The sequence below is a fragment of the Trachinotus anak genome, unplaced genomic scaffold, assembly GCF_046630095.1.
Source record: "Trachinotus anak isolate AG129_WGS33_773 ecotype Australia unplaced genomic scaffold, CSIRO_AGI_Tana_v1 ptg000022l, whole genome shotgun sequence".
NCBI classification, from domain to species: domain Eukaryota; kingdom Metazoa; phylum Chordata; class Actinopteri; order Carangiformes; family Carangidae; genus Trachinotus; species Trachinotus anak.
In genome coordinates, this window is record NW_027273873.1 from 152,501 (window position 1) to 177,169 (window position 24,669).

General features: G+C 48.3%; 1 protein-coding gene and 2 long non-coding RNA genes across 8 annotated transcripts in view; 1 reads left to right on the plus strand and 2 right to left on the minus strand.

The window, feature by feature from the left end:
• Nucleotides 1-9,214, minus strand: part of LOC139606500 (uncharacterized) — an 11,824-nt gene extending 2,610 nt beyond the window's left edge. Inside the window, exon 1 of one of the 2 annotated variants that reach the window (XR_011684636.1) lies at nucleotides 9,112-9,214. This is a non-coding gene — a long non-coding RNA (uncharacterized lncRNA). Of the gene's footprint in view, nucleotides 1-3,615; nucleotides 3,749-9,111 lie in introns of those variants that run through there. The other variant, XR_011684635.1, reaches the window with a different exon arrangement.
• The window catches only part of magixa (MAGI family member, X-linked a), a 35,936-nt gene extending 16,726 nt beyond the window's left edge, over nucleotides 1-19,210 (plus strand). For 4 of the 5 annotated variants that reach the window (XM_071458695.1, XM_071458692.1, XM_071458693.1 and 1 more), the window contains 13 exons: nucleotides 606-773; nucleotides 3,643-3,812; nucleotides 3,939-4,038; nucleotides 4,804-4,975; nucleotides 5,218-5,854; nucleotides 6,572-6,635; nucleotides 6,775-6,993; nucleotides 7,081-7,362; nucleotides 13,589-13,783; nucleotides 14,080-14,156; nucleotides 14,308-14,454; nucleotides 14,878-15,016; nucleotides 16,174-19,210. In XM_071458695.1, the coding sequence (XP_071314796.1) occupies nucleotides 606-773; nucleotides 3,643-3,812; nucleotides 3,939-4,038; nucleotides 4,804-4,975; nucleotides 5,218-5,854; nucleotides 6,572-6,635; nucleotides 6,775-6,993; nucleotides 7,081-7,362; nucleotides 13,589-13,783; nucleotides 14,080-14,156; nucleotides 14,308-14,454; nucleotides 14,878-15,016; nucleotides 16,174-17,135 (3,332 nt within the window). In that variant the 3' untranslated portion in view covers nucleotides 17,136-19,210. Of the gene's footprint in view, nucleotides 1-605; nucleotides 774-3,642; nucleotides 3,813-3,938; nucleotides 4,039-4,803; nucleotides 4,976-5,217; nucleotides 5,855-6,571; nucleotides 6,636-6,774; nucleotides 6,994-7,080; nucleotides 7,363-13,588; nucleotides 13,784-14,079; nucleotides 14,157-14,307; nucleotides 14,455-14,877; nucleotides 15,017-15,396; nucleotides 15,485-16,173 lie in introns of all 5 variants that reach the window. The other variant, XM_071458696.1, reaches the window with a different exon arrangement.
• LOC139606499 (uncharacterized) lies at nucleotides 14,463-21,904 on the minus strand. The gene is made up of 3 exons (XR_011684634.1): nucleotides 21,705-21,904; nucleotides 14,866-15,011; nucleotides 14,463-14,769 (listed from the first exon to the last, which is right to left on the minus strand). It is a non-coding gene; the product is annotated as an uncharacterized lncRNA (long non-coding RNA).
• Nucleotides 21,905-24,669: the final 2,765 nt, after the last annotated feature.

A 24,669-nucleotide genomic window follows, 5' to 3' on the forward strand; every position in this document is an offset into this window, starting at 1 on the left:
CTGTCCTTTACTGAGCTCTACTGAGCTCTACGGTCCTTGACTGACCTCTACTGTCCTTTACTGTCCTCTACTGTCCTTTGCTGAGCTCTACTGTCCTTTACTGTCCTCTACGGAGATCTGCTGTCCTCTACTGTTCTTTACTGAGCTCTACTGTCCTCTACTGTCCTTTACTGTCCTCTACGGAGTTCTACTGTCCTCTACTGTCCTTTACTGTCCTCTACGGAGCTCTGCTGTCCTCTACTGTCCTACTGTACTGTTACCTTTGTTAATCCCTAGTCCTCTGCTGTCTTTTACTATGCCTTCCTGCCCTCTCACTTCCTGTTCCCTCACTTCTTGTCCTCTCACTTCCTGTCCCCTCACTTCCTGCCCTCTCACTTCCTGGCCTCTCACTTGCTGGTCTCTCACTTCCTGCCTTCTCACTTCCTGTCCCCTCACTTCCTGCCCTCTCACTTCCTGTCCTCTCACTTCCTGCCCTCTCACTTCTTGTCCTCTCACTTCCTGTCCCCTCACTTCTTGTCCTCTCACTTCCTGCCCTCTCACTTCCTGCCCTCTCACTTCCTGCCCTTCACTTCCTGTCCTCTCACTTCCTGTCCTCTGTGTCTCAGTCCCAGAGTTCACGGAGCAGCCCAGTCAGTTGAAGGGTTACTCCATCCACACTCGACTCTCTAAAGGTCCTCGAGGTTTCGGCTTCAACATTGTCGGAGGAAGTCGACCCCGGGAGTTTCTCCAGGTGTACAGTGTCACACCTGGAGGTCCGCCTGCTCTCAATACAGGTACTGATACTATTTATACAACTAGTACTACTGCTTAATTACTGCTAATACTACAAATAGTGACATTAGTTAAAACATACCAAGAGAGTCTTTACAGTGACTTACAGTGGAGACCTGCTGGCACTACACAGGTACTACATAGGTACTACAACTGTTTCTTCTGATGAGCCACAGTTACTGCAGAGATTAGTGCAGTACCTCAACCACTGTAGTGCTCAACTATTACTATCAATACTGCTGACACTACTACCACTGTTACCTGTGCTAGTACCATCCGTACTACAAAGAGTACTTAGGTGTACCAGTGTGTACACAGGTGTACAGTCTGTCGCCATAAAGCTATAGCCAATCATGTTCCAGTCTCTCATGTGATCTGTGTCCCTAAGTGCAGGAGGTTTTAGAGTCTGTCCACAGTCACACACCTGGACATGACAACAGGTAAAAACTCTTCAGTTAAACAGCAACAACTGCATCACAGCAACATCTGGAGAGGCTGATAACATCTGTATTTTCTCATCAGAGTCCTGATAAATCACAGTTTTATAATCACAACATGGTCTGACAACAGCAGCAGCTCAGCTGTGTTCAGGTCCACACACTGAGACACCGAGCTGCACATCCGACTCTGCACAAACAGCCCAGAGTGAGGGTCTGTTGTGAGGCGACCTCAGGTGGCTGTCAGGAAGTCAGGTGACAGGGTCCACGTCAGGAGGAGGCTGATGGACACGTCGACAAAACACAGTATTCCACAGGAAACTGTCTGTTTTCATCTGATGTAATTTACTGTGTCTACCTCTCCCCTCACTTCCTGTCTTCTCACTTCCTGTCCTCTCACTTCCTGTTCTCTCACTTCCTTTCCTCTCACTTTCTGTCCCCTCACTTCCTCTCCCCTCACTTTCTGTCCCCTCACTTCCTGTCCTCACTTCCTCACTTCAGACCTGTTTATTATCGTTACCATTACGACAAAGGTTCTCTAACCTTAAGGAAGTTCTTATTTTAACCCAAACAACCAACTTTTCCTGAACCTAACCAAACCACCTGTTTATTACTGTTAGCACGACGACCTGCTGCGTTAACTGCCCTCAGTCTGAAGCAGCTGTAAGAAACAGAGGCTGAAATACGTCGTCACTCTGGAGGATTATGTTTCTGTTCGGTTCTCAGCTCTTTATTTTTCTCAGGGAGACAATCTCATGATCTACAGCTAATCCACACACACACACACACTTGTACTTCTATCTTTGTGAGGACACTCATTGACACAATGCATTCCCTAGTCCCTTACCCTAACCTTAACCATCACACCTGAGAGCCTAACCCTGACCCTGACCCTGACCTTAACCTAAACCTAATTCTAACCATAACTCTGAAACCAAGTCTTAACCCTCAACATGTGATTTGAAGGTGTCTCAAAAAGTGAGGACCGGCCAAAATGTCCTCACTTTCCCAAAATGTCCTCACTCTGTTAGAAAAATACTTTTTTTGGTCCTTACTATGTAGCAAGTACAAGTACACACACACACACACACACACACACACACACACACACACACAGACACACACACCACTCTTTAATCTGTCCGACACACACAGCCTCCTTTCTCTCCCACACTGTTAGACCTGCTCATGTGCACTGAGGGTAAGTAGTCAGGAATGTAACACACACACACACACAGTTTCAGCAGAAAGCTCAGTGACACTGTTCAACAGCAGAAGATCTAATAATATACACAGATAAAACCTGTTTGAAGTCTCACTCACAGATTAGTTTATACGTGTAAATATATAAAAACAGACTGAATCCAGAGGACGGTCGGACAGATCATATTAATTCCTCTTTATTTAAAACACTGGAAAGAAAAGGTCAGTGATCAGCTTAATTTCTGTGTAAATGTGTTTTAACTAATAATCACTGATCATTGACTCAGACATTCAGACAGTGTAGGTGCAGTGAACTGCCACTGTTTGTCCCATAAACACAGACACACAAACTCACATAGTGTCAACATATAGGGATGTGACGATAAACTGACACTGATGATAACCATGAATTACAGCAGTGTCTCCTGAAATACTGGCCCTGGTTGTCATGGTTACAATAATAAACATGCAGACTGTATGGAGAGTGGTGTACCTACCTTTGTCGCCATGGTTACTATAATAACAGTCATGTCTTGGTTAGGTTTAGGAAAAGATGGTGATTTGGGTTAAAATAAGTTCTTCCTCAACAATAGATGATCTTGTTGTCATGGTTACAATAATAACAACAAATGGTCATAGATAATAGAAACAACATAAACTGCTACTTTCACATAGGAATCAAATCTGACGTGGACTCTGTCGCTCTAAAAACTACGTCACCGCATTTTTCCCTTTGCTCCTGTCACCATTACTATGACCACTAGATGTCGCCTAGCAACAAAACCTAATTATGGATCATAATAACCAGCTGACAGACGACCTGTGACCTCATTTGTTACAGTTGTGTTACAGACTGTCTCCTCACTCGTATCTGAGTCATTTGACAATAAACAACGTTAAAGATGAATTTGACTGACAGCATCATTCTGTCTGTAAATACTGTGATAACATTGTTATTGTGGATTATTTTGGTCACAATGATTATGTCTGATACTGTGACAGCTCTATATACACACATCTGTGTGAACCCCCACAGCAGCAGGTGGTCCTGTTACCTCAGTACAGAGGAACTGACACACGAGGCAGAGAGGGAACCTGCAGATCCATACCTGCAGATCCTTAATGCAGAAAAATGAAAGCTCCACCTAGAACCCACACTCTCTCACACACGTCACCTGCTCACGTCAGACTGTGACGTACTAACCTGGTCTCCTGATCTGTGGTCCTGCAGCGGACATCCTGGTCTACATCAATGACAGCTGTGTGCTGGGTCGCTCTCACAAAGAGGTGGTGGAGATGCTGAAGTCGGTGCCGATGGGTCAGAGTGTGGACGTGGTGTTGAGGAGAGGATACCCGATGCTCTACAACCCTGACGGGTGTCCCAAACAGAGTCTGGAGACGGTACGGCGCCGCCTCGACTGTGAGGTCACTGAAGGACCAGACGTCTTAGTGTCATCACCACTGTTTATATAAACAGTCATGTGACCTTTTTTGAAGCACTAACCTTGTATCTAACTCCTCCAACAGCCGCAGACCCCCAGTGAGCCCTCCAACCCCCCCACCCTGAACCGAGGCCTGACACACCTCACCTACAGCTGCACGCTGGACACCAATGGCAGCACGCCAGGTCGCTCCACATCATCCAGCTCACAGACGCAAAAGACAGAGGGCGGGGTCACAGTTAGAACCAATAAAATCAGGTTCAGAGTAGTTTGACCCGAACCAATCAGATACTCCACAACTTCCTCTCATGTCCAACAAGATGGACGCCTGCTTTGTTAAATGTCTAAAGAGTCTAAATTATGATGTCACTTCCTGGCTCTCCTCTGTTCCTCTAGCTTCTGTGACTCAGTGCAATTTCTCATTCAGCATTTCTGTCATCAGTCTGTCCAGTGTCAGAGAAACCAGCTCAGTCTTCTCTGTCCCGCTGTTAGTTCAGACCCCTGAACTCTCCACAGACGCTCGACTGTCCCGCTGTTAGTTCAGACCCCTGAACTCTCCACAGACGCTCGACTGTCCCGTTGTTAGTTCAGACCCCTGAACTCTCCACAGACGCTCGACTGTCCCGTTGTTAGTTCAGACCCCTGAACTCTCCACAGACGCTCGACTGTCCCGTTGTTAGTTCAGACACCTGAATTCTGTTAAGTTTATCCCTTGAACATCTCAGGCTGATGGGAAATGGAGTTTGTTCAAGGCAGCTAAAAATATAAAGTTTTTAAAACACATCGTGAAACGTGACTCGAGAGTTTCAGATGTTAAACGTTTGTGGGATTGTGGAGCAGAACCTGAAAGTTTTGGTTTCACCTCAGTTTTCTGTGATCTGTAATTATAGATCCATGTCACTCTAATCAGTTAATCTGATCACTTATATCTCTTTCATTCTCAAATCCAGGACTGGGCCAAACCCCGCCCTCCTATGCTGCTCAGCCAATGACGAATGGGCTGACAGGCCCGCCCACCCCCACTTCCTCTGACCCCCCACCGGGTCCACCGCCCCCTCCAGACAGAACAGCAACCAGTCACAGTGACTCTGATGGAGGCCTGTCCAATGCTGGAACTCGAAGGTCAGTGTTAGCATTAGCCGTTAGCTAGCTAGCATCTAGCAGTCTCAGAACATTTGAATCATTGAACAAATCTGAGACTGATTCAGAACAATGTCACCTGACTATTAATCACAGCAGCGCGACACTATGCTATTCTATGCTATGCTATGCTATACTGTACTGGTGCTGAGCCTTTTGAAATAAAAAACATTTCTACTAAACATTTCTAATATTTATACATAAATCTTGTTTCCTGTCTCAAGGTCATCCCTGATTCGCTACAACAGCAGCACTCTCCCCGCCCTCTCCTCCTCCTCCCTCCTCCACCATCAGAGCTCCAAGTCTTCAGAGAGCGATCTGTCTACAGCCACACTCCCCATCTCCTCCTCCACGCTCCCCATCACGTCCTCGTCCTCCCATACTCTGTCCAAACTGCCCCTGTCTCAGCCTGAGACGGGCCTCCACCAGAACTCCACAAGCCCCACCAGTGCTAACAACCCCCCCTCGTCCTCTACTCCCCCGGGAGCTCCTGTGCAGCGTCCACCGATGCCCCAGACCTCCCTTGCTCTGACACCACCTAGAGACATCCCACCCTGTGGTTTTAACGGGTGTCCGGCCAGTCACCAAGCGCCCTCCCCAGCCTCTCGAGGAAACCCAGGACTTGTGCTCCCCCTTGGGGCAGGATCGCCAGCGTCGGCCCCTGGTGGGGAACTTGTGCCGGTGGCCCTGGGACGCAGTGAGGGTGGGGGTCTGGGGTTCAGTGTGATGGCGGGGGGTCAAGGGGGTCAGCTGGCGGTGGTGAGGCGGGTCTGGGATCGAAGGCAGTGCCCCTCCCTGCAGCCAGGAGACGCTATAGTGAAGATCAACGGAGCAGACGTACAGAGTCTCAGCTTCTCCCAGGTAAGAGATCATCACTGAAACATGAAACCTGAAACCAAGTCTTCGGAACCGGGCTCTGACTGGACCACTCCAGAAGGTGGAATTTACTCTGATTTTTAGGGTCACTGTTCTCCTGAGCTGTCCAGGTCCAGATCCTGATCCTGATCCTCCTCCACCTGCTCCACCTTTTATAGACTGTCTGACTCTGGACTGATGAAGATCTGAACTCTGCTGTGAGACCTGGTTCACATCAGCTGTTTCTCTAAATGTCTTAGAGGTTTTGGCTGAACTGCAACAGCAGGACCTGATCAGCAGGACCGGTACTGACTGACTGACTGATGGTGTTTCCACCACAGCAAAGTGAATCCTGTCTATCTTTGTCAAATAGGTGGTGAATTCTTGTGAGGTAGTTGGCTAGCTGCTAACATGTTAGCTAGGCAGTAGCATGCTGATGCTAGCTAAAATGGCAGGTTTGCTAATGGGCTTTCTGATTTTTCAGAAACACTGTCGGACCAGAACCTGAGAATTTATGCTGATACCCCCAGAGATCCTTCACTGTCTTCCCTCTGGTCCTCAGGTTACTCTGGCCATGCTGCCAGGCATGCTGGGACTTGTAGTGTAGCTGGTTCCTCCTCATGAGGTCTCAGACTACTGAGCTCCTGTCTCACTTCAGGATGGAAAAATTTCTGGAACAGGATTTGGGTCTCAAACAATTACCTGGGTGTGTTTCCTCTTCAGGTCCAGAGAGTCCTGCAGGAACACACCAAACAGGGAGAGGTGGTGCTGCTGGTCTACAGAGGAGGTACTACTAACCCCTGACCCCTGACCCCCCTCATTACTGGGTGTTACTGTTAGTGACCGAATCACCTCAGTTTGATGATAAGACTCTGCCTCCTGTCTCTGTGAACCAATCATAACTGTCACATCTTCCTCCCTTCCAGGTCCCGCCGCCTCTCCGGTCGTCACCCCCAACCTCTACAAGCCCCTCCCCTCTCCTCATAGTGGAACCACCCCCACTTCCTCCCACACCCCAACTTCAGCTGACTTGCCTTCCCCCTCCAGGGGTGCCTTGGTGGGGGGCGTTCCCCTGCTCAGCCAGGCCGGCTTGGCCCTTGAGAATCCCCAGGAGGGCCACCCACTGGCCCCAGGGACCCACCAAGGTAACTGCAGTCCTGCCTGGTGCTGTGTGCAGGATCCAGTCTACCGCATCCGTCCCTCCATCTGTCTGACCACTCTTTGTTTTCCAGGGGCCCCTTCTGCCCAGACACCTAACGGGCCCCCACCCTCAGCCCTCATCCAGAGCACCAGCTTCCTGGACTCGGTTCCCGTAACGTTGACATTAGAGCCACGTGATCTGCTGGGAGTGGAGGAGAGCGCCGGCGGGCCTCCTCCAAACAGAGGGGGAGGAGCCCTGGGAGCAGTTGCCAAGGATGGGAGGGGCGGAGGAAAGAAGGTGGAGGTGGAGCTCAGGAGACGGCCGGGAGAAGGCTTTGGATTCGTCATCGCCTCTCAGGAAGTGACCAATGGTGGTGAGTCCCAGTGAATCTGTCTGAACCTGCAGCTGCTGAAACAATAATCACTACAACTGTTACACAACTGTGTGTGTGTGTGTGTGTTTGTGTGTGTGAGAGAGACGTCCTGTTCGATCTCTCAGTGACACCTGGAGGGAATTTCATCAGACTGAGGTCAGAGGTCAGATGTTGAACTGATGAGATTTGACTGTAGCAATAATCATTAGCCAGTTATCAGCTGACTGGAGGTGCTGCAAGAAGCTGCTGTAAAACAGTGTGAGCTAACTGTTAGCAGCAGCGCTAACAACAGCAGCACATGGAGGCAACATGAACAGCTGCAGAACAAAGTTCAGGTTACTGCAGTAACTAGAACCATCAGTCCTCACATACACATTTAACACTTCGCACAGTCAACAACATCCACACCAAGTCAATTCAACATCGCTTCTATGCAGCGTCACTACAACTGATATGAGTGACGGCTGCTGGAGCAGAGCGCTGCTCAGACTGTGGTCATTTAAACTGTAACTGTCACCAATCAGCTGCTGAAACAATCCCTGCTCCCTGAGGACGGATCCAGAGAAACAGTGAGACACAGTGAGACAACACCTGTGGTGGAGGTTAGCACCTGTTAGCTGCAGCAGTTAGCAGCAGTGACTGCTGGGAGTTTTTATTTGAACTTTCACCCTGAAGTTCTACCCTTTAAATCATGTGACTCTACTCAGCCCCCCCCCCATACCTTTGGTCCAGCCACTGTGTCACACACATGCTGCCAGTGTGTGTGCAGCTCTGATCAGGAGGGTGTAATGAATGCTGCAGCCTGGGGGGGGCACTGGCCCCCCCAGTGTTCTCAGCAGCTGTAACGAGTCTCTTACGCAGCCGCGTTCAGCTGGAAGCAACAAGGAGGGAAACAGCTCTACTGTCAACCCCCCTGCCCCCACCCCCCCGAGACCATGTGGTACTCTCTGCTCCCGCCCACCACTATCTGCTCTCTTTTAGCCACACCCCCCCAGCTGCCTCGCTCTCTACAGCTCAGACTCAGTCTCACTCGTCCGCCACTAGAGGAACAACCTGCCCCAGAGAAAGACAGAGAGAGAGAGAGACAGAGAGAGACACAGAGAGAGAGACAGAGAGAGAGACAGAGAGAGAGAGACAGAGAGAGAGAGACAGAGAGAGAGACAGAGAGAGACAGAGAGAGAGACAGAGAGAGAGAGAGACAGAGAGAGACAGAGAGAGAGAGACAGAGAGAGAGAGAGACAGAGAGAGACAGAGAGAGAGAGACAGAGAGAGAGAGAGACAGAGAGAGAGAGACAGAGAGAGAGAGACAGAGAGAGAGAGAGACAGAGAGAGAGACAGAGAGCGAGGACAGTTGTTCTTGGTCTTTCAGTCTGTTCATCATGTTGGAGCGGCTGCAGTCAGCTCTGAAAACTGTCAAGGACTCTAAACGTAAGTCACTGATAGTGTGTGTGTGTGTGTGTGTGTGTTTGAGAGAGTGTGTGTGTGTGTGTTTGAGAGAGTGTGTGTGTGTGTGTGTTTGAGAGTGTGTGTGTGTGTGTTTGAGAGAGTGTGTGTGTGTGTCATGTGAGGTGAAGCTGCAGGATCTGTGGATGTTAAACTGAATTAACTCCACAGTGAACATTTGTTTAGTTTATTAATGAAGTTTTTGAAGCTGGAGGACAGAGACAGTCAGACAGAGACAGTCAGACAGAGACAGTCAGACAGAGACAGTCAGACAGAGACAGTCAGCACAGGTCAGGTGTAGATTACCTGAGGGTCTGTGGTCCCAGGGACTGATGCGGACTATCTGAGGTTGTTGTGATGAGGACTGAGGTCCTGATGGATCCTGGTCTCCCTCTGGTCTGGACTGGTGTCGCTGTGGAGCAGCTGGTTGTTGTTATGTTCTGACTCAGGTGACATCACCTGAGGTCACTTATCAGACTTCACACAGCTTCCCCTGGCTTCATACTACTGCTTTCACATATACACCTGGAAACACCTGGAAACACCTGGAAACTGTGAGGTACAAACCAATGGACCAACACTTATCATTTCCACACATTTATCAGACATGACCCAAGGTTTAAAAAATAATTCATTCATTCATTAAAGAGTCAGACTGTTTTCTATAACGAGGTTATCGAAGGTTGATGATGTCATATCTCATATCTACATCACATACAGAGAAACAGGTCAGAGTCATAAACTCCTGCTGTGATTGGCTGATTACATGTGGACTGTGGACCCTTTTATCTCCAGGATGTAAAGCCTCTACATATACGTCCTCCCTCCTTCCCTGTCTCCTGTTTATTTCTCATGTCTTCTTCCTCCCTTCTTTCCTCCTCCTCCTCCTCCTCAGTTGTTATCAGCTCTCAGGAATGTCTGAAATATTTTCACCTCATTGAAACCAACCTCTCTCTCTCTCTCTCTCTCTCTGTGTGTGTGTGTGTGTGTGTGTGTGTGTGTTCAGGTCCAGCTGGTTTCACTGTGACACTATCAGTGTTTGTGGATTTATGTCTCATACAGATGAACAGGAGTGAATCCAGCTCAGGTTTCAGACTGTTTCAGTTTATACTGACGTCCCCTGCTTAAAGCTGTTTGATCAAATTGTTTTCATTTATACATCATCATCATCATCATCATCATCATGTCTCATGTTTAGACTCAAACCCACAGTGTTTGTTTCTCTCAGCTCTGAGCTCATTGGTTCCTACTGTACAGGTAAACCTTTAAAACACCTCGTTAAATCGTTTCTGTACAAACAAGCTGTTGAATCTGGAGAACCCTAGGGGCCAATGTTAGGGCCCCTAATGTACTCGTCATTTTGTGTCTCTCAGCTCATTGGTTCTTACTGAAGACGAGGGATTGGAGACTTTGCTGGGGATTATTTTCAGCGGTGGATTAATCCACATGGTGCTGTAGTGAGTGCATTGTTTTAATGTGACACACATGATTAAACATATGAAATATCTCCAGCTGTGTCAGAGTGAAGGATGAAAGTTTTACTGATCATCACTGAGTAAATCTGACGTTTCTCTCTGCGCCTCAGTTTAAATCACTTCACAGAGGAAATCTGAGTGAAACATTAAATCATCGTCACAGTGAAACCAGGAAACACTGGATGGTTTGTTTATTTGTTGTTGTTCAGTTGTCGTGTCGTGGTTGGCGGCGGCGTGTTCTCAGGTCTGTTTCTTGTTTTTCCTGTGACTGTTTATGTTTCTTGTTTTGAAAGTCGCAGAATTCAGTTTAACAACAACAGAGACTTTCAGTCTGTGTGTGTGTGTGTGGGGGGTGGGGGGGGTGGGGGAGTGGGTTCACAGAGAACTGCAGACCTGAGTCAGACTCTGGGCTCAGGACCAGGACGATCTGGACTCTGGTTTCTTGGCTCTGAGTGGTCTTTGTTGCTGTGGCCGGACCTGAGATGGACACAGGGCCGGTGAGTCCTGGTCCATGTGACTCTCAGCTGTTCTGCTGATGGTCTGTCCACACTTCACTGCTAGTTTCCAGTCTTCGTTGAATCAATGATCCAAACTTTGAGCAGACATTTGCCCTGATTCCAGCAGGTTGTTAAATAAGTTTCCTTCAGAACACATTAATCAAAGGGTTGGTGGTTCAGTACCGAGCTTCTCATACCAAAGTGCCCTCGAGCAAGACACCGTAGCCCAGACTGCTCCAGGTGTGTGTCTGTTACAGGTACCTGGCAGGTAAATGTCATGAAACTTTCAGATCTTCACTGGAATTTAAAATAAATGAAAGACACTGGATGTGAACAATAAGACGTCTGTCTCATACACACACACACACTCACACACACACACACACACACAGAGGCATCCCATCCTAAAGTGTGAGGACTATTACATGTGGCAGATTCAGCTCTCATTACACTGAATACACAGGACTGTGTGTCACTGTTCTATTTTTGGATTCCTGCAGCAGAGAAGAATCACACATACACACACAGACACACAACACACACACACATTTCATATCATATGTTACACTGAATTTGACTGCAAGTTTACATGTTGATCAGGAAACAAGACCTGTGTGTGTGTGTGTGTGTGTGTGTGTGTGTGTGTGTGTGTGTGTGTGTGTGTCTGTGTGTGTGTGTGTTATGTAACATTAAGCCTCCGTGACACACCCCTCTAGCTGCTGACTGATGGAGCTGTGTCCAGATGTGTCGTCTGTTTCCAGCTGTGGTTTCATGTTACAACAACAAACTGTTCACATTCAAACCAAAGACTCTTCATGACGTCTGTGAGCCCTCAGTCCTCAACTGTTAGCCTAGCTTAGCACAAAGACTGGAGGCACGGGGAAACTGTTAGCCTAGCTTAGCACAAAGACTGGAGGCACGGGGAAACTGTTAGCCTAGCTTAGCTGATTCCAGGTGTTGGTATATTGTGTTAACCCTCAGATCAACATGAACTACACAATCAGAACAATCTTCATCTTCTTCACTAACACTGAGGCGGACACACACTGACAATACCAGTGTGTGTGTGTGTGTCTGTGTCCAATTTCACAGTACAAAAAGCTCAGACTCACCTGCGCTCCAGTCTGTCACACACACACACGCACACACACGCACACAAACACACACACATGCAGCAGAGCTTCAGTGGAGCTGTTGGATGTGAAATGTAAATGTTCAGGTGAGATAAAGGTCATTTACCTGCTCTGTGTATTTTCTCTCGGACTCACTTTCATAACAACAAATACACACATTTTCCTCTTCCTGCAGCTTCAGTGTAAAAACAGCTCTGAGACACACACAGGGCTGATATTCACTCACTGCTGAGAGCACACCTCAGCTCATCACTTACACCTGCAACATAAAACACAATAACACGTAAAAAAACACAACTGAGACACACAATAATATAATTCTATATACATAATAACAGGTCGGAGGAAACGGAGGAGAGCCGTTTGAGGAGCTGAGTTTATCTCCACAGGTTCATATTTATAATATATTTTATTGGTTTTTCCATCTGCAGCACATGTGGAGTGTGAGATGTTGTGGTGTGTCTCTGACAGTGAACGCACCACTGACAGGAAGTGCTCAGAAACATGTGCATTCAGTCTGACCTGAGGCCAGATGATTGTTCTCTGACAGATGTTTCGTGAGGCGCAGGGACAGGTTCAGGCTGCTCTGCTCCTCCAGCTGTTGGCTCCGTCACCTCGCAGCCTCCTCCTGCTGTTTCCTCTGAACACCATGAACTCAGCACTTTGCTTATCAGCTCTCACGCTAACATCCACCTCCCTGCACCGCGTGTGTGTTCAGTTTAAACAGTGTTAAACACACAAACTTTTGACTCTTTGATACTTTAAAGGTCCTCTGCCGTGAGCGTGTTTGTTCCTGTTCCAGTCTGTTCTCTGTGAATCCTGTTGACTTCAGTCCTGCTGAGTCCAGTTCACGTCATTGGTTCTGCCCAGTGTCCTCACATCCTCTCTGCACCTCTGTGATCATTGTGTGTCTGTACGTGTTGATGTTTGATCCGCTCTCAGTCAGTCACTCTGCAGTCAGTCCGTCAGACTCAGGGCCGTGTCCGTCTGTTGGTCATGTGACCTCTCTGACCTCACAGCAGGAACTGTGTCTTTGTTCACAGTGATTAGTCTCTGAACCAGAAAATCTTTCTGAGAATTTCCCACCCTCCTCTCCCCCCGAAGCTCAGATCAGGTGTGTGTGTGTGTGTGTGTGTGTGTGTGTGTGTGTGTGTGTGTGTGTGTGTGTTGAACTTGGCAGTCTGTGTTGTAAGAACCAACTCCCACAAATGTTGTTTTTCTCTCTTTTCAGTCCCAGAGAACGAGTTCAGAGCAGAGCTGAGTTTAACTGAATCTGAGAGTCTGACACCGTCACTCTGATCTATAATCTTCTATAATCACCTATAATCATCTATAATCACCAATATTATCTATAATAACATGATAATCTATAATAATCTATGCATAGCTATGTTACTGCTCCGTCATCTGTGACATTGTCTCCAGCTCTGAACCTCGGCCTGGTCCGAACATTTAGAGAGAGGGAGGATCGATCAGAGCTGGGGAGGTGTGGCAGTGATCCAGACCCCCCCCCCCTCTCCCCCACCCCACCCCCGTGATTGGTCAGACTCTGTTGACCTCCAGGACCAGGACCAGGGCCAATCAGTGTCAGGAGAAAACTGACTCGCCTGGTTACAGGTGTGATTCAGTTTGATTGGCTGATGTCTGACCATGTGACCCCGCCCCCTCCTCTCTGCAGCCCCCTCCCTGATGTCTCATCGGTTCGTGACGGTGCGTCGCGGCAGCCCGGCGGCTCGCAGCGGCCAGATTCAGCCCGGAGACCAGCTGGAGGCGGTGGAGGCCCGACCGGTCGGAGGTCTGCAGCACCGAGACCTGGCCCAGATCCTGAGGAGGGCGGGAAACACCCTGAGACTGAGCCTCACAACCAGACACCGTACGACACACACACACAGACACACACAGACACACACAGACACACACAGAGACACACACACAAAGACACACACAGACACAGAGACACACACACAGACACACACACACACACACACCTTCAGTTGTGAGAAACATCAGAGCTCAAACTAATGATCAATATATTGATGACAGAAAAGATTTACTCCCCTCTCTGCCTCATTGTCTCCTCTCCTCTGTCTGCCTCCTTGTCTCCTCTCCTCTGTACTCTCCTCTCTCCCTGCCTCCTCTCCCTCCCTCCTTGTCTCCTCTCCTCCTCAGACTCCTCCTCTGTGTCAGAAGGAGCAGACCTGGACATTGACAGCCGACTGATGAAAGGATCCAGAGGGAGGTCAAAGGTCAATCTCACATTTATTATGTCATTCATTTCCTCCAGTCTGACAGTGCTGTAGTACTATTACACACTACTGTAGTATCAGTGCTGTAGTATCAAAACACAGTACTGTAGTAGTACCAGTACCAGTCTCGTCCCCGGTCTCTGTCCCTCAGGATGAGTCCAGGTTCTACAGTGTGGATCTGGAACGAGGTCCTACAGGTTTCGGATTCTCTCTGAGGGGCGGCAGTGAGTACAACATGGGACTGTATGTACTGGGACTGATGGAGGGGGGGCCGGCCCAACGCAGCAACAAGATGCAGGTACACACACACACACACACACACACACACACACACAAACACACACACACACACTTTGACTTTGGTTTGAGGCCCCAGTACAGTCACAGGTCTAGTAGAGACCAGTAGACACCAGTAGACACCAGTAGACACCAGCAGAGACCAGTAGAGAATGGATCGTGAAGTATTCATGAGCCTCAGCTTGTGTCTGCAGCTCTGAGACTCTCTGAGCCGGTTTCACCGCTGACACAGGGAGGTGCTGTCAGCGCCCCCCACAGGCTGCAGGGGTGACTGACGTCCGAGGGGGCAGGGAGGAGGTCAGGATGATCGGGGCACCTACAGGCCACCATACAGCGTCAGAGACAGCAGCAACTGTTCAATCAGTGGAAACTGATCCAGGGTCAGTGTTTGTGGTGTTAAATGAGGTCGTACCTGTGTCGTCAGGTGTCTGATCAGCTGGTGGAGATAAACGGAGACAGTACAGCAGGAATGACCCACAGTCAGGCTGTGGAGCAGATCAGGAGAGGAGGACACCGAATCCACCTGGTCCTCAAGAAGGGAAACGGATACGTCCCCGACTATGGTGAGACCACAGACACACACACACACACACACACACACACACACACACACACACAGATGTTGACAGATGTGTCACCTCCGTCACCACATGGATCTTTACCAAACAGAGACAAACTGATCTGTGACATTTTACAGAGACATGAAGTAAACTGATCATTTATTTTCTTTACACCTGTGAACATTATTGACACTAAAGACCTGAACTGGTAGTTTTTACAATAAACTGATGAAGAATCACTTCCTGTTTTCAGCTCTCACTGACTCTAAAAACCTCACCACTCTGGAGTCTCTGCTTTCTGCTCCCACTGTCTGACTTCCTGTTTTCACTGTCTCCTTCCTCCTCCTCCTCCTCCTCCTCCTCCTCCTCCTCCTCCTCCTCAGTGGAGCTGTCCAGTCTGTCTCTCTGTATGACCAACTCTAAACAGGGTGAACCCTGTTTCTACGTGATTGGACGCACTGAAAACTCGCGGTTGGTAACTCTCTGCTCTTCTTCTTGTTCCCTTCACTCTCACTCTCATCCCTTCATCTTCATCCCTTCATCCTCATCTCACATGATCAGATGTTGTGATTTATGACTGCTCCTTCAGCTCCATCAGTCCGCAGGTGAGGCAGATTTTCAGAGGGTCCTTGAATGCACCACCACAGAGAGGGAGCTCTAACCTGCCTGTTTGACATGGTTCAGGTTACAGGTGGAGACTGCTGCAAAACCTGCTGGTTTCCATCATACTCACAGTCTGACACAGTCATTAAATCTTAAAAAATCTGACTGTTGTCCGGTGAAGCTGCAGACAGCAGGACGTCCTGTCCTGACCCAGCTGCTCTCTGACCACAGTCTCATTATATTAGAGGCTGTTGAAAACACAGAGAACAGTCCAGCTTTGTTCTCTGCAGAGGGGCCTGGAGGGGCCAGGAGGGGCCCCTCGCTGCAGTGATGTTCACTTAGAGAGACTGAGAGCAGGACGGGGATCGAACCTGTGACTCTGCAGCTGCAGCTCCATCTGACAGCACATAGTTAATTACCAGCATCAGCTGAATTAAATGATCTGAACATTTATTGTGAAGTCTCAGAGGAGGAAGTTCAGGGAAAGTGCTGAGAGCTTAGCTCCTGGTGGACGTCGCTGGAACTGCACATTAACACTGTTTCTCTCTGTCTGCCAGGCCCTGAGGGAGGAGCCCTCTCCCCCTCCCCCTCCTCACACACAGAGGAGCAGGATGTGGATACCATAACCATGACAACTGCCTCCCTCAGCCAGCAGAGGAGAGGAGGAGGTGGTACAGGAGGAGGAGGAGGAAGAGAGAGGAGCAGGAGGAGGAGAGAGGGAGAAACCAAGCGAAGAACAGGAGGAGGAGGAGGAGGGTTAGGGCCTCCTGATCTGGACCTGGACCTCGTGGAGGAGGAGGCAAAGGAGGAGGAGAGGAGGAGGGAAGAGGAGGAGGAGAGGAGGCAGCGAGAGGAGGCAGAGGCGGAGAGGAAGAGGGAAGAGGAAGAGGAGAGGAGGCGGCAAGAGGAAGAGGCAAATGATGAGAGGAGAAGGCAAGAGGAAGAGGAGGAGAGGAGGAGGAGGAGAAGTCAGACTGTCAGACACAAGAAGCGGCATGACCAGAGGGAGCAGGGGAGGAGGAGCCGGAGCTTACCCAGGAATGGTGCTCGAACCTGGGACACATCGCAGCCAGAGGAGGGGGTGGGGGTGGAGGAGTCTGGAGGAGGAGCGAGGGAGAGGAGGAGGAGGAGCGAGATGAAGAGCAGGAGGAGGGAGAAGGAGGCCAACAGAGAGGAGGAGAAGGAAGACAGCGCCACCAGCCACGCAAAGCATTCTGGGAGCACAGGTGTAGCTCAGAGAGCAGTGTTTTCCTTCCTCATGCCGATGGACGACGGAGACGAGCTCCAGCGCCAGTCTGACAGCGAATCAGCTGCCAGCTTCTCAGAGGTCAGCCTATCAGCTGCCAGCATTGCCACGACAGGGTGGAGGGAGGAGTCTTCTTGGAGGAGAGGTGAGTCGCCACGGCGACAGGGGAGCGCCCCAGGCCCCTGGCTGAAGCCCAACCCACAGAGACTGACACAGGTTCTGACTGGTAGTCGGCTCAGTGGGCGGGAATTAGCAGCCGGGCTCTCACTCTGATTGGCCAGCAGTGAGGACGATCTCTTTTCACTGAATTTTTTTTTTTTATTGGCTTATAAGGGCTTTCTTTGATTGGCCTGCTGGGAGATAAAACCCCTCCTCTTCCTGCATCTTATTGGATGATAACAGACAATTCTATTTCTGATTGGAATATGAGACGCATGAAGACAAGGACTTGTTTCTGATTGGTTGGGTGGGTTTTGAGGCCTCTGATTGGCTGGTGACATAACAGCTGCACACAGAGCAGCCAGTTGTACTTTTATTTTACCCATCATCCCTCAGTGCGTCCTGGGACCTGTATCATTAGGTCAGTGAGTCATCAGCTCTCTTTGGGATAAACTCAGACTCTGTGATGTCATGAAGCTGGTGCACTTTAAACCAGAGTAGCTCACCATGGTAACCAGGGTAGCTCACCATGGTTACCAGAGTAGATCAATCCCTGACCCCCTCCAGACCAGATGAACTTTACTGGGAAAAGTGGCCGCAGTCCTCTGCACCAGCTCCAGGACACCGCTCCTCATCAGGTCTCTGAGTCCAGCCTCAGTCTGGTTCCCCACAGAGAGACGCACTGAGCCGATACAGGCTCCTGGCCCACGTCACCTTCATCATCCTCACCTGCATCTTTCTACCTTTACAATCGTATGCAAACAACATGTGAACCTTCAGTCCAGACCCTCTGAGACCAGGACCAGGACTCCGGTCTGTGATTCTCTCTGTGTGTAATCTGAGCATGTGAATATCACTGGAATGATTTTTTATTTTTATAAAGCTCAACATGTAAAAGCTCAATGACACTATCATTATTAATAATTATTATCAATGATTATTATTGATTATTATTATTATTAGAGATTAAATAGATTATTTGATTTGCCTGCTTGCTTGTAAAAAAAACAAAAAAAACCTTAATGTAACAGAGCCATACACACACAGACACAGACACACAGACACACACACAGACACACACAGACACACAGACACAGACACACACACAGACACACACACACACACAGACACACAGACACACAGACACACACAGACACACACACACACAGACACACACAGGTCCAGCTGTGGTCCTGTTGGCTTTATAAACATAAACATTGCCATGGCAGCACGGTCATCAGGGTGGATGACCTGTTTCTATAGCAACAGCCACGGTGGAGCAGGGCCGTGAGGCCAACATGGCCGACGACCTGCAGCTCTGGATCATAACAAGTGCCTCCTTTTATTTTCAGCCTTCATCCTGCGAACGGACACCGAGGCTGCAGGCAGAGACGCCCCCCCCCCCCCGGCCCCAGCCCCTCCCCCCACCTGTCCCCGACCCCTCCCCCACCTGTCTGTCCCTCTGTCCCCTCTGAGCTGAGCTCCAGTTGGTGCCTGTTTTTAGGATCAGTTCACGTCTCATCAATAAAACCAAACCGAGCCTCGTGTCCTCGTCTCCGTCGTCTCTGTTCAGCCTGAGACTGACGACGACTCTGATCACTGATTCATCCGTTATTTTCTCACCTGATTGACTTTTTTAATTAAATCTTTATTTATTCAGCAGTTAACGATTATTTTCATTATGGATTAATTTGCAGCAATTAGTCAATTAACGGATTAGTCGACTGACAGAAACTTAATCTGTTATTTTGTTCATTGATGAAATCCTCTCCTTGTGAGACGGACGGTTCTGAACTGTTGGTTCTGAAAATGAAATTTTATTATAACAATCATTTTTCTGACATTTTAATGGATCCACTGAGAAAATATTCAGATTAATCAATAATTCGAGGGATCATTAGTTGCAGTGACACGTCTGAGACGTGAGTTTGAGTCACAGACGTGAACGACCCTCGTGTAGCAGCGCCTCGTCTCAGTGCTCGGTGTCTGGACCCAGGACTCCTGCCTGCAGGTCTAGACCTGGACCTGTTTCCATCAACTGCAGCATTTCTTCTTCTGCTGCTTCAGAAACGTCAGAGATGCAGAAACAAAGAAGAAGAAGAAGTTTTCTGTTTGTACTGAAAGTTCAGAGCTAATGAATCGTTACATTAACTTCATGTTCGTTAATAAATTTATACTCTTCACTGTGATCTTCAGAGCTTTAACTTTCTTCTGTTCCCACATAAACTGACCTCAGACCAGACCAAACTTCAGGTTCATTTATAAACCACTGATCATCATCATCTCTCTCAGACCATTTCACCTGGAGCTGGTTTAAAGGCAAAGGGGGGGTCACAGCAAATCCTGATCTGATTCAGGTTTTACTCTTTACTGCAGTTTGGATGAAGGTCACTGAGAAATAAAAACTATAACTTTATCTGATCAATATCAGTATTGATCTACAGCTTCCACTTGTTTAGGACCCGTCCCTGTTCAGAACCAGGTTTTGAGTGACATTTGTAAAAAGGCTTCAGCAGAGTTTTCTCATGTATCAGGTGCTGATATATGACATCACAGCATGACATCACATGGTCATGTGACTGACAGATGCTGCTAGACGCAGGCAAAAGGTCACATGACCAGAAATGACAACAGTGTAAGTCTGTGTCAACCAATCAGGTGGAAGCATCAGTCCACACTGTTGTGATGGTAAGGATGAACGTCATCATCATCATCATCATCATCAGTGTGGGAAGTGTTTATCCAGCGCTGACATCAGCTGATCATTAATTATTAATCGTTTGTGTGTCTGTACAAAGATTGTTTATGAGGTGAAAGAGGTGTCACTCTGCGACACACCATATGGTCAGAGTAGTGTTTCTCCATCAGAGTGAGACATCGTCTCTGTAGAGGATCAGGAGTCACACCAATCATACCTGTTAGATCAATAATTTCACGTGATCAACTTTATGTTTGTGAATCCTGAACCAGGACCATCAGACTCTGGATCAAGTAAAAATCAGGTGCAGCTGATATTTCAGTTTGACCTGTAACAATTAGTTGGTTAAATAATTAATTGATTAATTGATTAACTGATCCACAGACAAATCAGTCGGATCAAATAAAAGAGGAAATAAAAATTAAATTAAAGTGTTACATTTATAATTCTTAGAAAATTATAGACAAAATAATCAGAAGATTAATCAGTAATGAAAATAATCAACTGATTAAAAACGTACATATTTAATCTACATTTAGGTAAATGAAAGTGTTAAATCAGACTCAGTATCAGCTCACACACACACACACACACACACACACACACACACACACACACACACACACAGTGTAAACCCCTCCATTACATCATGTTGTCATGTCTTCACCTCCACAGCAGTTAAACTACAACTCCCACAAACTGGACTCTGATCCAAAGAGTTCTGAGCAGGATTTTAGGGGGTGTCAGTGAATGTCTCATCCGGGGCCCCAAAATGTCCAGAAATGGCTCAGAGTGTGTACAATAACACACAACAACACACAACAACACACACTCACTGCAGAGGCCCCTCCTCAGCAGGAGCAGAGGGCCCCTCTAGCCTTCTTCATGTCATTTTTTATGTTGTCTGCAATGTCAGCTTGTCCTATGAGTCTGAGGCGCTGAAGCCTGGTACCTGCTACACCTGCTGCACCTGCTGCACCTGCTGCACCTGTGATTTATGACATCATCAGGGCTGCAGATGGAAGAACTGTCACAACTGTCACAGACCATGGGAGGACACCTGAGGAGCTCATTCATATAAATGTCTGCTCTAATGATGAGCAGTGACGTCACATTAACTTACAGTCAATGATTTTTAACCAGCTCTCTCTTCTTGTCTGATATTACTAATATCCTGATATTATTGGTGAAAACACGTCACTCTGTTGCTAGGAGACTTGTCCTTGTTTCTGATTGGTCCCATGCTGTGAAGGCGCTCAGGTAATACCAAGTGGCAACCCACCGTGGCGTTTTGAAGCCTCGAGTTTGCAATTTGGCCGCCGCCATCTTGATTTTTTGAAACCTGAAGAAACCATATTTGGAGAAGAGGGTGGAGCTGAGGAGGAGCGAGGGGTGGGGCTGACCTGAGAGCCGAGGTCACTGTGCCCGCCCACCTACACCTTCTACCTGACAACAGCATCAGTCTTTGGGCTCCGCAGCGCTGCTGAATCCGAAGTCAGTTTCCATCAGTCGAGGTGAACTTTATTACGAAGTGTTAAAGTACTTTTAATAGTTCATAGTTAAAAGGGACTGCTCTTGATTGACAAGCCACAATGTGTCAATCATACGTTAGCCACGCCCCAATGCAGACCCTACTTTATCGTCTATTTTAAATTCAATGGGACAATAACTTTAAACATGAACATCATGTTGTATTGAAGAAGACGTGAAACTAGCGATCGAGACCATAAACTCGCTATGAAAACGTTTCCTGGGGTCATAAACCAGGTGAGAAGTTGGGTCATTTCCTCATAGGCTTCCGTACAATCGCACTTCTTTCTGCAGCCAGTGGAGTCGCCCCCTGATGGTCAGTGGACAGATGCAGGTTTAAGGCGCTTCCGCAGCGGCTTCATTCCCGGAGCCGGCGTCCATTTTTATACACAGTCTATGGGTAATACACATGAGACCACACAAGCAGCGGCCCACAGGTGAGCTGTTGAACTCACCTGTCTGAGCGTCAGCGTGCCCGCGGCCCCTCCCCCTCAGCCGCACTCTGCGTCTAATGGAGGAAACGTCCCTCAGGTTCAGGTGCGTCTCACCTGTCTGCACGTTCAATCCCCCGCCACTGGCAGTTAAACCATACCCAGAATGCACCTGTAACCCCGCGCAAATACACCGTGGGTTTGCTTGATTTGCGTCACAGCTCGTCCCGGCCGGGCGGTGACCACTCAGGTTGAGGCGGTGGTGGAGGTGAAGTTTTCAGGTTTTTGAAACTTTCACCACATGTCGGAGGAAACGTTCGACTCCAACAGCTGCTGAAGGTTAAAAACTCTGATTATAAAGATGTGATTCATTGATTTATTATTGATTAATACATGATTTACTAATGTTTCATAGATCAAATATAAAGCCATTAATAAGAACAACCCTTGTGTTGCCAGGTTGTGTAAAGTCCTCCTCCTGCAGACATCCCTCAGGGATTAAACTCTATTAAACTCTATTATATTAAACAATAAAGTGACAAATAATAATAATTTTATAACTTAGCCTATTTCTCAAATCATATTAACGGAGCTGTTTGTAAGTGTTGCTATTGCTACATAGCTAAAGTTAGCATTAGCAGCTGTTTACTCACCTGTCTAAAAAAACGTGAGTTCAGCATCTAACTTCATCCTTTACTCATCAACATCTGTCTCCAGAGGTGGAGACAAACACCAACATTAACTCCTGGTTTGCTTCTGCTTCTACCACTTCTTTTCTTCCTCTGATGCTAGCATGCTAACAGCTAGCCCTGAACCAGTATCCATTTCTGAAACGCGTCGCTGTTGAGTCCAGTCTGAGAAGTTGCCGCTCAGAGGATGTATTTTTGTAGTTTTAGTTTGGCCCCTCCCTCTTCTCAGGTGTCCGTTAACCTCCTGTCAGGTCTGAGTGAAGCCGTGAGGAACATGAACTTTAATGTCTCCTCTGTCATCACAGGTGCTCAAACATCACTGACGACTGTGAAGGCCTCACACAGGTGACCACACAGCACATCTCTAAAAACTCTTCATCGACGTATCAAAGGCTCAATATCTGTTTTTCAACTAGTTCAACTAGTGCGTCCACAAACTCTTCAAATGAAAACTGAAACATGTCAAACAGGAAAACGTGACAGAGGAAAGGAGTCAGAAACAGAACATCATCATCATCATCATCATCATCATCATCATCCTCACTGTGCAACATGATGCTCACATGTTTTTAAATGAGCAGGTTCATTAAACAGACATCAAGGTATCGTCTGCACACTCAGTCCAAACACACAGCGTTTCCACAACGATAAGAAGCTCGTCAGGTCAGAGAGGTTTATAGTTGTCATTGCAATATGTTTCAATATGAGGGGCCACTGGGGCCTATTTGCCTCTGGGGGCCCCAAACATTTGCCAGGATCTGTGGACTGATGGAGCTGTGATGACAGTGAAGAGTCAGCAGGGGGCGACATCAGCAGGTCACATCCTGCACCCAAACCTGCACCAGAGCCAGATCAACTCCACACCACACCACCACACACACACACACACACACACACACACACACACACACACACACACGCACACACACGCACACACACACTCACACACTCTTTCTCTCTCTGTCTCAGGTTTAAATGAATCATTGTGACAGTGATGAGTCAGACATGCTTCTGTGTGATTGGCTGGCCTCCGTTCTGCTGAGTCAGCGCGGTCATGGGTTCATGGATTCACCTGGATGAATCCATGAACCCATGACGACCTGATGCTGATGACTCCACGACCTTCGCTCTGTCCAACGTCACATCTTCAGCTGCTCAGCAGGTCGGACTGAGTACAGGATGTTGTTGTGTCTGTCCAGAGGTGGATCACTGAGCGGGTCCACCAGGCCAGGCCCAGGGGCCCAGGACATCAGGGGGCCCCTGGGACGGAGCCTCTGTTGGAAGTGTTCTTGTTGTAGAATTAAAACCCACACAGAGTTGCCGCCCCGTTGTCTGTGTCTCTTTCAGTGTGGGGGTCTTGCTCCTAAGTGGAAGGAGTTGGGGGCCTATTAGATTTCTGTGTCAAGGGGCCCGTTGCCTCATAGTCCCCCCACAGGTCTGTGCAACACTGTCTGGGGTCTGGACTCAGACTGTGAGAGAAAAACCACCAGAGTCCAGAGTTCAGGCTGTGGTCTGCTGCGTTCAACGGCTCTCGGCCATGAACCAACCCTTCTCTGCCCTGTGTGTCTGTGTGTGTGTGTGTCTGTGTCTGTGTGTGTGTGTGTCTGTGTGTGTGTGTTGTCAGGCCTAACGACTGAACGGATGCTCCTGTGTGTATGTATATATGTGTGTGTTGTGGTTGCTAATCTCCTGGTGCCATGCATCAGTGCCATCACACAGAGAGAGAGAGAGAGAGAGAGAGAGAGAGTGGTAGAGAGAGGTAGGGAGTCTCTGGCCGGCCTCAGACCACTAACCGTCCCCTCTTCATCTCCCTTTTCCTCTCTTGGCCTTTTTTTCTGGGTCCGGAAAACCAGAAGCCTCCTGCGTTGCACAACATCGGCCTCCAGCAGGCAGCCTGAGGGGCTCTGAGGTGGGGGGGGTTAGACTCAGACCAGTACCAGCATGCTGCCTTCACTGTCACACATGATGCGCATTCACAGGCTGGGGCCTCTGTTAAAGCTGCTCTGTCAGTGTGTGTGTGTGTGTGTGTGTGTGATGTTACCTCTGCAGCTCTTCAGCCTGTTTTAGCTCCTGGTTTTATTTTCCAGCTCACTTCCTGTTTGCTTCAGTCACTCATTGTGTTTCCAGATGGTTGCGTTACACACACAGAGCTGAATTCACAGACGGTTGTTCATGTGCACAGCAGGTCCTGAACGTCCTGTGTCCAGGTGTGGGGATGTTGTTATGAAGCAGCCATCACATCTTTTAAAGTTCTCACTGTGGACTGTGAATACACACGTCCTCCACCCTCCAACACACAG